Genomic DNA, 15,064 nt, shown 5'->3' on the forward strand with positions numbered 1-15,064 from the left:
CTCTTAAGCGCTACCCTACGCGATCCTAGCTTTCTTTACAGTCTGGCACGCAGCGGCCGCCCAGACTGAGAGGTGCGCGCCCCTGCCCAGGGCCACACAGCGAGCGCCCCCCACGGGTCCCCGCCGCGCACTGGGAACAGAGGTGTCCCGGCAGCCAGGGCGAGGCTGCGGCCGGGAACCCTCCTCCCCTCCCCTCCCCTCCTCCCCTCTGAGCCCCGCCCCGGACGTGCTCGGCCCCAGGCCCCGCCCCAGAACCCTTGACACACCAGCCAATAGCTGGGGTCCTATAAACGCCGGGTCCGCGCGCTCTCGGAGGAGAGGTAGCGCCCGCGGGAGTTCAGGTGGAGGGCCGGGGGACCTGAGTGAGTGACGGAGTGAGAGAGGCAGAGTCAGGTGACGGAAGAAGGTAGGATCGCCGCCGAAGTCTCAAGGACCGGTGCCCGGAGCACAGCCCGAGCCACCAGCGCGAGCCATGGATGCCAGCAGCAAGGTGAGTGTGGCGCGTATCGGCCCGGAACAAAGCGGGTCGGGGACCCAGCCGGATCTCTCGGCCCGGCTTCGGGAACCTGGCTCGGCGCGGATCCCGGGGCGCACAGCCAGGGCCCCGCGCGCCGCAGCGATGGGCTTTGCAGCGCCGGCCGGCGGGCGGGCGGGAGGACGCCGCGTGCGTGGTTGGCGACGCCCCGCGCGCGAGTCCCCGGCTTCCTTCCGGAGACGCCGCGCGGTCCGTGCTGCTCGGCGGGGGCCGGGGATTCGGGGGCCCCCGGCGCGGCACGTCGCGCACGGCCTCGGCGGCCGCGGCTCCTCCCGGGGCGGGGGAGGGGGCCGGAGCGCGGCGCCCCATTGGCTGAGCGGGGTCGAGCCCCCAGCCCGGCCCCGGCCCCGGCCCCCGCGCGCTGGAGGCGGGACCCGCCCGGAGCCCCGCGCGATCGCGGCCGCCGCTCCCTTCGCCCGGGCTCCGGCTGGGCTGGAGGCGTCTTCCCGGGCCTCCTCCGTGGTGTCGAGGCGGAAGGCACTTCCTTCAGGCCGAGCCCGAGCGCGCGGGTGCCGGCTTCGGTCTCCCAGGCTCCTCTTTCCGAGTACTGCGGGGGTCCCCCGAGCCTGCGCCAAGTTCCGGGGAGATGCGCTCCGTGGAGGCCGAGCCCGGGGCTGGAGCAGAGCGGGAAGAGCGCGCGCCTGGGGGTCAGGGACGCTGGACGCAGCCCTCTAAGAACGCAGCATCCTTTTCCGGGCCAAACGACTGTCCCCTTCTCTCCTGTGTACACGCTTACCCCGCAGAAGACTTTGTGGCACTTTATTGAGTCCCTCCTGGGGGTGTGTGAAATATATTTTCTTATCTCTGTCGACCCTTCATTTTGTCTAGAATATGTCACTTTTTCGCTTAAAACACTGCCTTATCTACTTGGATTTTCCCATGTCGGAAAGCACCAAAATGCCCGTTCCCCCTGCCCCTTTTGTAAAAATTTTAATAAGGGACAATGGGCACCGGACTAAAAGGCAGTGGAGATGTACGGTGGGACCCAGCAGAGTGATCTCAGGCCTCTCCGAGTTGCTGCATCCTGCTTTGGCCCTCTGGCTTGAAGTGAAATTTGGAGGAATCTCGGGGGTGGCACCCAACCGTCACACTCTGACAGTCACAGGAGCGCCACAGGGTTAGGGTGTAACTAAATAAAAATAGAGAAGAATCGATCACCTGGAGACAGAGGCTGAGCCTGAGAGTCCAAAACTTTACTGTGTTATCTCAGAGCTAAAATGCTTTCCCCTGCCATTAGCTATATAATACTGCTGTGGCTCTTCACCGTCCCCCTTCCCCAGGACTAGAAAGAAGGGAAGTAATTTTCCTCAAATCCAAAGAGACTAAACGGGATTCGAGTCCAAGCCAGTCAGAAAGATCTTTCATAAACCGGGTGTAATCCCAGCACTTGGGAGGTAGAGATAGAAGGAGTGCTGAGTTCGATGCCAGTCTGTGGGACTACAGAGCGAGTTCCAGGTCAGCCTGGGTTAGAGTGAGATCCTACCTCGAAAAAAACAAACAAACAAACAAACAAAAAACCCAGAAAGGTCTTTCATTTTAGTTTGCACTTTTCACCAGCGTTTCTTGACTTTTAAGTGGAGAAGAGAGTGAATTAGCCTAATGTCAAGGGCAGCCCTCGTGCATCTGGCATAAACGCTGCAGTAGCTTGGGTGGGTGCTCTCCCAACTTTGCCCCTGTAGCTCCATCTAGAAATCGTTTTGGCATACTTCTCTAGAGGTTTATCTATATTTATGAGTTCATGTGCTAATATTGTTATACTAGTAGATTGTGTGCATATATTAAATAGAAATCTCAACGTACAAAGGAGCAGTTACAGTAAATATTTTTTTTCTAGTTTCTCTGTGTGTACCTTCTGGAATAAAGCCATTCCCTTTGGAGACTGCGGATTTGATCAGTGCCACAGCCTCCTGTGCCAGATGTTGAACTGAGTCTCCCTTGATGCGCATGTCTGTCTGAATCTTGGGTTCTGCTGTGTTCCTCTTCGTCTCAGTGTGCCATGAGCTTAATGAGTTGAGTAGCAAGTAGGGAGGGGGACAGGTGGAACCCCTGGCCAGCCTCAGGGATGAGCCCTACCCCACATGTCTCATCTCGTCCTTTGTGGCCAACTCCCCAGGCTAGTCTTGGATATGCTGTATTTCACCGATCAGTCTTTGCTCCCCAAACAGGAGAAATTTAAAGTTAGGGTTTCTCAGCCCCTGGTAGTACAAAGAATGTAGGTTCTGAAGTCTTGCAAGCATGTTCCCCCTCCTCCCACCCAAGATAGGAAGGTAGGGTCTCGCTGTAGCCCAGGCTGACCTGGAATTCACTACGTAGTCTCAGGGTGGCCTTGAGCCCACAGCGATCCTCCTACCTCTGCCTCCCGAGTGCTGGGATTAAAGGAATGCGCCACCACGCCTGGTGCAAGTGTGGTTTTTGAATCCCCACGTAGTTGAACTGCCTCATCTTCGGAACAAAATTCCATTCATTAAGGCATAAGGATGCAGAAAAAATGTGGGTGTCTGCCCTCCATAGAGGCTTCGTAAACTTTCCTTGCTTCTTTGGACTTCCATGTGAGCCTGGGTAACCTGTGCTTGGGCCTCAGCTTCTATTCAGAAGTTTGGCATTCTGGCAGCATGAGCTTTGGGGGATCCAAGATGCCAAATTCTGGGTTACCCACAATCAAGGAAGGCATTGAAGCTCTCACTGGTCAGGAAGCTGGTGCAGAGATGGGACGTGGGTGAGAGAGTGACAGGTCCAGAGCAAGGCAGCCTCATTGTGGCTGCTGAACAGACTTTAGAGACTTCTCTTCCCCAGTTGCCTGCCTGTATTTGGATCAACTTCTAGGTAGTGAAAAAAGAAAGCAGGACTAGGGGTCTAGCTCGGTGGTAGAGCACTTGCGTCTGTTTTCTTCTGGAACCCTCACAACTGTCTTGTGAGGGAGATGTATGCCACGATGACCTCAAGGTACAATGAAAAATGACTGTTCAAGGTCACACAGTGACCTTATACCAGAAGCACACTGCCAGCCTTTTCAGATGGCACGTGCTTCAAGGACCAGTAAGAAGAGACTTTTCCCGCTATAGCTTCGTCCTCTATTGAATAGATGGGGAAACTGAGACAAGGAAGTCAAAGACAAGGCTGTGGAAAGATTTGAGGTGTTCTGTGAGAGCGGGAACAGGGTGGTTCTCTAGTCTGTGTTCTGTGCTATTCCCTGACCCCTGCACATGGGCAGAAGTCCCCAGGCCTTCCAAGCCTTTTCTGGCTGCAGTGGGAATCTGAGGGCTGCATTAGCTATAGCTGTGCAACTAGCACCTTCTGTGAAGGGAAATGAAGCTCTGACCTTGGGGAAGTGGTTTTCTTGGGAGCCTCATTTCCTTTTTCTATAAAATAGAGGCTTCCTTATCTCTGGTGAGTGTGTGATGAGTCTCATCTTTTCCATAAAGAAGTCCCTGTGTGAGCCTACCAACCACAGAGTATGATATAAAGGTGTTCAGTCAGGGCATGGGCTGCTGTTAGGTGGAAAGACCCTTTGTGCGACCAGCTTGGCCATACGATCTAAACAGCCCTATGGTCCTTGTCTAGGGCTGATGGATTCAATCCTACCTGCCGCCAGGCTGGGTCAGCCCCAAATCCCCCTAATCAGCTTGTGACTTCAGGGAGCTCAGCTTTGTCTAGTGCCTTCTGGTCACAAGGTGTTAAGGCCCAGAGCTCTGCTCCTGAACCAAGGGTACCAGCATCAAGCTTCTTCCCCTTCTTCCAGATTGGCAGTGCTGGGGAGCCTGGAACAAAGGGGAAAGTGTGCAGCGTTGGCTTAGGGCCTGCCGCCTTTCCCCTCACTGCACTCCTGGGTATAGAGGTGACAAAGCCACTCAGTCTGGAAACCACTGTCCTCAGGATGGTGGAAGGCAGGAAGGCTCCTGGCTAGACTCATGGGCTCAGAGAGGCTGGGTCGTGGCTGGCAGGCCCAGCCCCAGCTCTAAACAAATCTTCAATTGTTAGCTCCCTCTGAGGGAGGGGTGGAGTGGAGCCTGAGGCCCTGTCATCCAGCCACCAGGCCTGGCCGTTGTTGATTTATAAACATTTGGGCTTTGCAGTAACTGAGCCTAGGGCTCCCGGGTCATCAAACCTGAGTGGAAGGAAAGTTAGTGCTTCACAATTTTGCTGCCCGCCCTTCCCCAAGACTTTGATAATTGATATCCTGAGAAGGGAGACCTGCTCTTGCTGATGGGAGTCTTTGGCTACCGAAGCATCTGCTGGACGGTATATGCGCTGCATAGCACATCCGTCCAGATTGCTTAGGCCACAGCTCATGTCCCCTGTCCCACACCCAAAACTGCTTTACCTTTGACCTGGTCACACGTTCCCCATCCTTGTGGGTCAGCTGCACTGAGGCTCGCTGGTAGCGAGGGATCTATGCAGCAGGCCCGAGGAGTGCTGGGGAACCCAGGCCAGTGCTCACAGCAGAGAGGGGCCCACAGATAGGCCAGGCGGCTGGAAGGCCCTCTGCTGGAAGGACAGGGGGACTTTCTTATGGCCGGGCTCCAGCTAAAGGAGTTTGTCAGCGGTGCTGCCATCCCGCTTCTGGCCCGTGCATTTCTCGGCTTCCTTGTGTGCGATGGCTTGCGGTGGCCTCTGGTGTGCCAGCGCTACCCTCCAGGGTCTTGGTCTATGTCTGGGCCGCTCTGAATTCGTCTCACCTTCCTTGCACAGCCTGTGCCACACCAAGGGCTCCACTACCATGACAAGCCATGTCTGTCACATAGCCAGAGCTGGCTGTGGGAATCTAGCATTCATCCCAGTGGTCATGGCTTGCCTCTCCTCCATCTATAGCACCTTAGTGACCGACAGTCCTCAGCGTCAGCCCCTGTAGGAGTTTTCTCTAGCCCAGGGCTGGCCTGAGTGTGGGCCTCAGTGACCTAGCAGCCAGCTTTGCGGGCAGCATCAGTGTGCTGGTGCCACCCAGCAGCTCGAGCTGTTTTGAGGCATTGTCGCCTCCTCATCCTCACTTAGATACTTGGCCTGGTTGGTTTATCTAGCATTCTCATCTCTTCCATAAAGAAGTCCCTGTGTGAGCCAACCAGTCACAGAATATGATGTGAAGACCACCCTACTGCTCACTCCCGAGCCGCTAACCTGTCACGTGCCCAGGCAGGGCAGCTGCCTCTCAGCAGTCGATCTTAGGAATCCAGTGTCCGAGTTCTGTACCCTGTTAGCCCCGTCCTTGCTCCTACCCTCCCCATGCCACAGACAGCTGGATCCACCTCTCACCCATTCAGCCCCGACCAGTGAGGTTGCCCCACCTGGCCTGAGTGCTTCATTCAAATGAATGAATTCAAGTGTCATCTTTCCACTGGACACTAACTTCTTTTTTTCAGGACTGGGGAGATGGCTCGGCTGTTAAAGGCACTGTTTGTGAAGCATGATGGCCCAGGTTGGCTTCCCCAGTACCCGTGTAAAGTTGAATGCACCATAGTGGTGATGTGTTTATTTGCAGCAGCAAGAGACCCTGGTGAACCTATACACACATGCACACATGCTTACACATAAATACATTTTTTTAAAAAAGGAATTTTAGCTTGATATGGTGGCATATGCCTTTAATCTCAGTTCTCAGGAGGCAGAAGTAGGATTGCCATGAGTCTGAGGCCACCCTGGGATTACATAGTGAATTCCAGGTCAGCCTGGGCTAGAGCAAGACCTACCTCAGGAAAAAAAGACAAAAAAGTTGACACTGTTATGCATCTGGGAAGCAACCTTTGGTCTCCCAGCTATGTAAAACCTTCAGATAGGGCTGGAGAGATGGCTCAGTGGTTCAGATGCTGGCCTGTAAAGCCTAATGACCTGGGTTTCATTCCCCAGTGCCCATATTCATTTTTTCCCTCCCTGCTGGCAAATAAATAAACAAAAATATTTTTAAAACTCTTCAGAGAGCTCTGCATTGTGGGATTGGCATTTTCCCCATCGCTTCTGGAAGGCAGTGTACTGGGCCTGCCAGGCCCTGGCTCTGTTGCTGTGGCCAATAAAATTCTCAGATGTGACTGGAAAATAAAGATTGGACTAAAAAAAAAAAAAAAAGTAATGGAACCAATTAAGAAGCTTAAAAGTGAAAGAATAAATGCCTCCTCTCTCCTGTTTGTCACAGTTACTTACCCACAGAGAGTTCCTTTTGTGCCTGAGCATATGCACGCCCATGTGCAGTGTTCACACTCCTGTGTGTGCCGCGCAGCTCACCCCGCTCGCCAACCCGAGGTAAATACTCTACACACGGCAGGTGTAACTGCGCAAATTCATTAACTCCCCCTTGCTCACATGGATATTGTAGACATTGTACCTTGATATTTTTTTTTTCATTTAACAATCTCCCCTGGGGCTCTATTCATTTCATGAACATACAGATGTGTTGCATTCTTTCCAACAGATGCTTAGTATTCCATTGCAGACGTGCCTTGCCATGATTAAGAAACAGCTCCCCCTGCACTTTATTTTTTTCACACTACTCACCACCTGATACATTACATATATTGATTTTCTACCCTGGCCCTGAACTAAAATATTAGATTGCATAGGCAGAGGTTTGCTTTAGCCTGTGCTGAAACCCCACTAACTAGGTAGGACAGAATTAAGAACATGGATTCATTCATAATCTTCACTTATCTTAGAAAAACCTCCTATGGGGCTGAGGAGCTAGGCACTTGTTTGCAAAGCCGGACAGCCTGGCAAAAGTGACACATGTGTCTGAAGTTTGTTTTCAATGGCAGGAGGACCTGGTATGCCCAGGTTCTTCTCTCCTTCTCAACTAAATAAAAAAAAATTTTTTTTTTTTTTAAAGAAAAACCTGTTATAGAGAAGTGAAGCTGTAGGAGAAAGTCATAATCACAAAAGCGGAGGAGCTGGGGTTTAAACATGTTTGCTGAGTGGCCCTGACCTTCTATGTCCAGTCTTAGCAAATTACAAATTCATTTCACCTCAGCTGAATCTCCCCAACGAATGTATGTATGGCCTGAGGGAGGTCAGCTTCTCTAGGGCCCAGGTGCTGACCGAGAGCCTGTGCACGCACAGCCCAGGGAGGCAGTTCATTTGCTCTGCCCATCCCATTAGGGGAAGAACACCTTGTCAGCTTAGGGGATCTGGGACTTAAAATTAGACAATTTTCTTTTTACTTTTTATTTATCTATTATTTATTTGAGAGAGATAGAGAAAGGGGGGGGAGGGAAGAGAATGGGTATGCCAAGACCTTTAGCCACTGCCAACGAACTCCAGACACATGTACCATCTTGTGCATATGGTTTATATGGGTCCTGAGGATTCGAACCTGGGTCCTTTGGCTTTGTAGGCAAATGCCTTAACCACTAAACCATCTCTCCAACCCCAGACACATATTCTATAAAGGTCCAGATAGTAAATATTATTGGCTTTGTGGGCCTTAAGAACTCTGGCTGCCTCTACCACAGCTGAACTGTTATGCCTCAAATAGCTGTGCAAATGAATATGGCCGTGGGCCAATAAAACTTTATTAATGGCCATGGAAATTTGAATTAATATAACTTAGTGTATTTTTCTCCTCAGTTCCTTAAAAGTGTAAAGGTAGGAGAGAATATACAGAGGCATTCCGCCCCCATGACTGACTATTGCTCTTGCAACCCATGACCCACAACTCCATGGTGAATACCAGCAACCTCACTAAGGAGGCAGTGGGGGCAGGGAGGAGGCAGATGATGGTACCAGCACATGATGTATCCATATAGTTTCTACTTAATAAAAAGAAAAATAAGTAATTAATGTTCAAATAAGCTTGGGCTTCAGGTAAAACAAAGACGAGTTTTTTAAAAAATAGTTTTTGTTCATTTTTTATTTATTTATTTGAAAGTGACAGAGAGAGAGGGAGAGACAGATAGAGAGAGAATGGGGCGCCAGGGCTTCCAGCCACTGCAAACGAACTCCAGACGCGCGCGCCCCCTTGTGCATCTGGCTAATGTGGGTCCTGGGGAAACAAGCCTCGAACTGGGGTCCTTAGACTTCACAGGCAAGTGCTTAACCGCTAAGCTATCTCTCCAGCCCAAGACTTGAGTTTTGATACTTGAAATCCTTGGCAATTTTTTTCCCAAAAGAGTTATTAAAAATAGTAAAAAAAAAAAAAAAAAAAAGGTTAAATTCTCTCTTAATAAACTTGTTCTGTCAGTAATGTAATATATATACATATATGAAATATATATATATATATTTATATATTTATATATATATATATTTTTTTTTTTTCCAAAGAAGAAATGTAAAGCTCATTCTTAGCGGTGGATTGGATCTGGCTCCTTAGCCAGCCTTGGCTTACAGCAAAATCCAACAGAAGTGGCCAAAGTTTCTGAGCCTAGGTCCTAAGGTCAGGACCGACAAGACCTAGAGAATTGCTAGAATGGAATTTGACCTGCATGGAAAGCACCAGGTAGAAATGGTATTTCCTACAGGTGCCTGGAAACGGGAGTGTGGAGGGGGGGACAAGAAAGGACACACAGCATGTCATATTAGAGACACCACTCTTCCATTTGAAGCATCAAAGGAGCCCAAGACCCTCAGGATAAGAGCTTTTCCCTCCCATTTTCTCCTGTGGAGTGTTCACTTCGTTACATATAAATATATGTGATGTGTCAGGTGGTGAGTAGTATAAAGAAAAATAAAGTGCAGGGAGCCTTTTCTTAATCATAGCTCCTAGAGTGGATCCTGGAGGTTAAATCTGAATGTGAGAGCAGCCCCACCAAGATGCCTGGCACCCTGTTGGTGACGCGGATGAGGTCCCCAGCTCCCCTTTGAAGATTTATAAGCACCTTCGGCCTCCCAGGACACTGCAGGGTGCCCAGAGACCCAGTCATGCTTGACATCGTTAGAAAGCTTGACGGAAATGGCTTCAAGAAGAGGTCACCTGAAGGTCAGGCTCCTGTGACTAAGACCATCACTCTTCTTGACAAGCTTGGTAGGTTTGAGGGGTCAGAAGGTAACATCAGTCCAGAGAAAGCAAGTCCTGGCCCTAGCTTTTGTTTGCTGAGGAATCTGGGCACCTGTTCTCCAGCCTTGGGCTCCTTAGCTATCAAGTGAGCACTGCACTGCATTTTGTAATTTCTTAGGTTTCTTTAAAAAAAAAAAAATTTACTTGAGAGAGAAAGAGGCACATAGAGAGAATGGGTGCACCAGGGCCTCCCGCCACTGCAAGCAAACTTCAGCCAGGCGTGGTGGCTCATGCCTTTAATTCCAGCACTGGGGAGGCAGAGGTAGGAGGATTGCTGTGAGTTTGAGGCCACCCTGAGACTCCATTGTGAATTCCAGGTCAGCCTCAGCTAGAGTGAGACCCTACCTCGAAAAAAAAAAAAACAACAAAACTTGAGACACATGCGCCTCCTTGTGCATCTGACTTTATGTGGGTACTGGGGAATTGAACCTGGGTCCTTTGGCTTTGCCAGCAAGTGCCTTCACAACTAAGCTATCTTTCCAGTTTGTTCTACCGCTTCTTTTTTCTTTTGATGCTCAGAACTTTGTTAAAATAAACTTTTAAAAATAATTTGTTTATTGCTGGGCATGGTGGTGCACACCTTTAATCCCAGCATTCAGGAAGCAGAGGTAGGAGTATTACCATGAGTTCAAGGATACCCTGAGACTACATGGTGAATTATGGGTTAGCCTGGGCTAGTGTGAAACCCTACCCCAAAAAACAACAACAAAAAAGATTATTTGCAAGCAGCAGGAGAGAGAGGGAGGGAGGATGGGCACACTAGAGCCTCTAGCCACTGCAAATGAACCCCAGATGCATGTGTCACTTTGCACATCTAGCTTTGTGTGGGTACAGGAGAACTGAACAGGGGAATTGAAAGCCTAGACCAGGAGGCTTTGCAAGCAAGCGCTTTTATTGCTAAGCCATCTCTCTGGGCTCCAAATGAAATACTAACAAATGCATGTAGGTGAAAAGGGGTCTCTTGATGATTGTCTGATCCTTGCTGAACTTCCTCCCCCCCCTCCTTAGAGCGCTGCACCAACCATTACAAAGCCATGCTCCAGCGTACCTCTAAAACCTTGCAGGAAGCCATGGGAAGAGGACATGATTGAGTGACATTCAGCTGGGACCCTCCTCCCACAGGGAACGCCCTGCCCCTGCCACTTAGTGGCAGTGCCACGTGCCCTCCCACCTTCTGCCAATATTGACTTGAGAGCCTGCTACAGGAAGAGCCCAGGCCCAGAGCACTATGCCAAGGAAGGGTACACAGGCAGAGTCAAAAGGACACGATGCTTACAGGTTATGCATTGTGGCCAGGGCCATCCATCATCCCAGTGTATGGGAGGTGAGTTCCCTGTAGATAACTCTTCACCCATCACTTCCCAGAAGAGAGAGTGCTCTGTGGGCCCCAGACCCAGAGCTGAGAGAGGGGACACAAAAGCACCTCCTGTAGGATAAGGCAAGGCCTGAGCATAGCTGTTGGTAAACCAAGAGCATAGGGGGCTCCTAAGTTAGGATTTGAACTCAGTGAATCTGACTCAAAGGTCTCTGCTACAGTCCTGTGAGTTTGCAGTAAGGGCTCGTGGGTGATTTGTCTCTTTTCAGTTTCTGACCTCTCAGAGCTCTGATTCTAGCGTTCAGCAGACTTTGTAAATGCCTAAGTTAGGATGAGCTCTGTTCTGGTAAAATATACATAGAACCAGTTTTACCCAAAAATGAGATTGAGAAGTGTTGGGCTTTCTGTTTATAGCTGTTCTTTGCTATTCCCCACCTTGGGCTACAGAGATGATGTTAAGCTAGGTTCCAGTCTATCTGGTTTTTTTTGTTTGTTTCTTGAGGTAGGGTCTCGCTCTAGCCCAGCCTGACCTGGGAATTCAGTATATAGTCTCAGACTGGCCTCAAGCTCATGGCAATCCTCCTACCTCAAACTCCTAAGTGCTGTGATTAAGGGCATGCAGCACCATGCCCAGCTCTTTTATTTATTTAGTTATTTATTTATATATAATCAGGTAGACAGGGAGAGAAAATGAGATATGGAAAAATGGGTGTGCCAGGACCTCTTGCCGCTGCAAACGAACTCCAGATGCATGTACCACTTTGTTTATCTGGCTTTACATGGATACTGAGGAATCAAACCCAGGCCAGCAGGCTTTGCAAGCAAGTGCCTTTAATTGCTGAACCGTATCTCCAGCTCCATAGGTTTCATTCTTTACAAGTTCTTATGGGGTCTATTAAGCAGGAGACTACAAAAGATAGAGCAAGGGCAAAGGCTTGAAATGTTCTGGAAGGTCGCCCCATCCTCAGAGGATGGGGTTTGTCCCCCTTCTCATTGCCATGACATTAGTTTGGCACCTAAATAAATACATGTCATGAACTGATTTCATGACTGCATTTCTATTTCAGCCACAAGCTGGAGGAGGCAGATGAGTGATGGTGGCCCAGTTGAGGGTGGCTTCCTGTCCTTACCTCATTCAGGAAACACTTGTTGATTGAAATTTCCCAGGTCCCTTGATGGACACTGATAATAGAACTTGACAGCAACTCTTTAAGGAAGAAACTCAGTCCCCATTTCTTAGGTAAGGAAACTGAGGCCTAGAGACAGGGCTGCCTTAGATCTCAGCTCCAAGTCCAGCAGGATCAAGCTGGGTGTGGCATGGAGGAGGTGGCAGGAGCATGTGAGTGAGCCTGGTGCCCCCAGCCTCCAAGGGGCGGGGGGGCTCTGTTCCTTTCCTGCTGCTCACATTGCCATCCTGGGCACCCAGCTTCTTAACCTGGCTGCATTGGTCCCCCTTTCTTCCCTTTGCACATACTGTTCTGTCTACCTGGAATGTAGTCTTGCTTCTGCTTTCCCACTTGGCAGAGAAGAGGCCCTGCTTGTCCTTCACAGCCCAACACCAATGTCACCTCCAGGGAACTCATCTTTGATTTGGCCCTGAGCAAAATTAGAAGTGTTTCTCTCCAGGATTCCCTCAGTTCTTCATACCACCATTGAATGAAAGCCAGATGCCAGTGGCCTCAGGTGGTCTCTGTCTGCTTCCCCACTGGTGCCCACTGGACTGCTAACCCCCTCTCTATCAGGGCCAGACCTCATCCGTGGGCCTCAGGCACGGGTCATTGAGTACTTCAGTGAGTTCTAATGCACCAGCCAGCCTGGGCACAGCATGTGAATATAACCTCGTGTTTGGTAGTCAGGCTTTCTAAAGTGGAGTTAAAACTTCACCTGCCACTGGTAAAACCTACAGAGGGGTTTGTCCTTGCACTCTAGCAGCACTCCCTCCAGGGGCTGCTCAACAAGGTCTCAAGAATGACTTCAGAGGTGTCAGGACCTCTGTCCTGTCAGAGACAGACTCAGGTGAACAAAGTCCCACAGCCAGAGTACCCAGCCCCTGCGCCCGCATTATTCACTTGTGCTCTGCTTGCATCATTTGTTGCCAGACCCATGAATCATTGTGTGATTCTCTTTTCTCTTCCTTTTTTTCTTTCGATTGCTTTGTTCTAAGTGATGTGAAATCTCAAAGCGTAGAAAAATGTATTTTGCAAGCAAGCACCTTCAACCACTGAGCCGCCCCTCTAGTCTCTAAAAGTGTATTTTGGATGGGTGATATCATTTTTATGGCTCAGAATTCAAGAAACGCAAAAGGGTTTATAAAATGTAGTCTCCACCAGGCATGGTGGTGCATGCACATCTTTGATCCCAGCCCAGAGGCTGAGGTAGAAGGAGTGCCATCAGTTTGAGGCCAGCCTGGGACCACCAAGTAAGGTCCAGTTCAACCGGGGCTACAGTGAGACCCTACCTCGAAAAAATCAGAAGTGCATCATTACCTTTCATGTATGTTCTTTTAAGTAGATGTACATATTCCACACCCTCCAATTTTCTTTTAACCATAGCAACACATACCCTGCCCTGAAACTTTTTTTTCTTTTTAAAAGGAAGAAAGTTTTATTTTGGCTTACTATTTCAGAGGTTTGTATTCACGTTTGTGTGGGCTTGTGGTGAGGCAGTCCATCATGAGAGGAAGATGTCCACCTCATGAAGATTTGGAAGAAAAGAGAAGCAGGAAAGAGCAAGGGTATCAATGTCAAAGGCATTCCCTCAGTAACCTGACTTCCCACTGGACAGTTGATAGTTTCCATATATAGACAACATAATGTGATCACAGTCCCCTCCCACAACCTTCTCTCTTCCCCTCCACTGAATCCCTTCTTCCCAGCTACTCTCTCTTCTATTTTGATATTATTTATTTTCCAAGAAGTTTGTTTTCTTTTCTCTCTCTCTCTTTCTTGTTTTGTTTTTTGAGGTAGGGTTTCACTTTAGCTCAGGCTGACCTGGAATTCACTTTGTAGTCTCAGGGTGGCCTTGAACTCATGGCGATCCTCCTACCCCTGCCTCCCAAGTGCTGGGATTAAAGGAGTGTGCCACCACACCCGGCTTCTTTTCTTTTTTAATTTTTATTTATTTGAGGGAGATAGAGAAAGAGGCAGATATATATCTGAGAGCGAGAGAGACAGAGAATGGGTGCATCAGGGCCTCTAGCCACTGCATACAAATTCCAGACGCATGTGCCACTTTGTGCAGATGGCTTACATGGGTGCTGGGGAATTGAACCTGGGTCCTTTGGCTTTGTAGCCAAGTGCCTTAACCACTAAACCATCTCTCCAGCCCAAAGTATGTTTACTTATTTGACACTGTAACTTGGAGGCCTTTTAAAACCAGTACATGCTGACTTATTTACATATTCTATGTAACTATGTCATACCTCATTCAATCATAGTTTTTCATTGCTAATTAATTTTTTTTAATTCCCTCCCCCCCCCCCAAGGCAGAGTCTCACTGTAGCCCAGGTTGACCTGAAACTCATAGCAATCCTCTTACTTCAGCCTCCAGAATGCTCAGCTTAAAGGCATGCACCACCATGCCTGGCTGCATTGTTAATTTTGTTTCTTTGCTAATGTGTAATAAAAATGCATATCTTAGCTGTAGTGGTGGTATGGAGTGAGTTCTGCAGCAGCCTGGACTAGAGTGAAACCCTCAAAAAAAAAAAAAAAAAAACACAAAAAAGGGGCCGGGCATGGTGGTGTACACCTTTAATCCCAGCACACTAGGGAGGCAGAAGTAGGAGGATTGCTGTAAGTTTGGGGCCACCCTGAGACTACATAGTGAATTCCAGGTCAGCCTGACCTATAGTGAGACCCTACCTTGGGGGGGGGGGCAAAAAGAAAAATACATATCCTGTGTACAATTTAAGTATTATAAGTATTATACCTGGGCTACTGTGATCCAATTTGCATCACTTATCAGAGAGAGAGAGAGAGAGAGAGAGAGAATCATGGTGGGGCCCAGCTGTCACCACTGAGCCCTGCTGCTGATGCTTACCACAGCCTCTTAAGTCCAGAGGTCACCTGAACAGCCAGTCTTGACCATAACTCACTAGTGGTTTATCACTGTGCTCACTGGCTACTCAACCAGCAGCCCTGGGTTTGGTTGGAGGCTCTATATGGTCCAGAGAAGGAGGGCTGGGAAGGTGGCTCATTAAAGGCCTTTGCTTGCCAAGCTTGCCAGTCTCCAAGTCCAGTTC

The 15,064-nt window shown here is 49.5% G+C and overlaps 1 protein-coding gene across 1 annotated transcript in view; it reads left to right on the top strand.

Annotated features, from left to right (window-relative positions):
* The first annotated feature begins 267 nt into the window (after positions 1 to 267).
* The window catches only part of Slc2a1 (solute carrier family 2 member 1), a 38,024-nt gene continuing 23,227 nt past the window's right edge, over positions 268 to 15,064 (top strand). Inside the window, exon 1 of the mRNA XM_004670500.3 lies at positions 268 to 490. Coding sequence (XP_004670557.1) covers positions 473 to 490 — 18 coding nt within the window. The 5' untranslated portion in view covers positions 268 to 472. The remainder of the gene's footprint in view (positions 491 to 15,064) is intronic.

The sequence above is a fragment of the Jaculus jaculus genome, chromosome 5 (assembly GCF_020740685.1).
Source record: "Jaculus jaculus isolate mJacJac1 chromosome 5, mJacJac1.mat.Y.cur, whole genome shotgun sequence".
NCBI lineage: Eukaryota > Metazoa > Chordata > Mammalia > Rodentia > Dipodidae > Jaculus > Jaculus jaculus.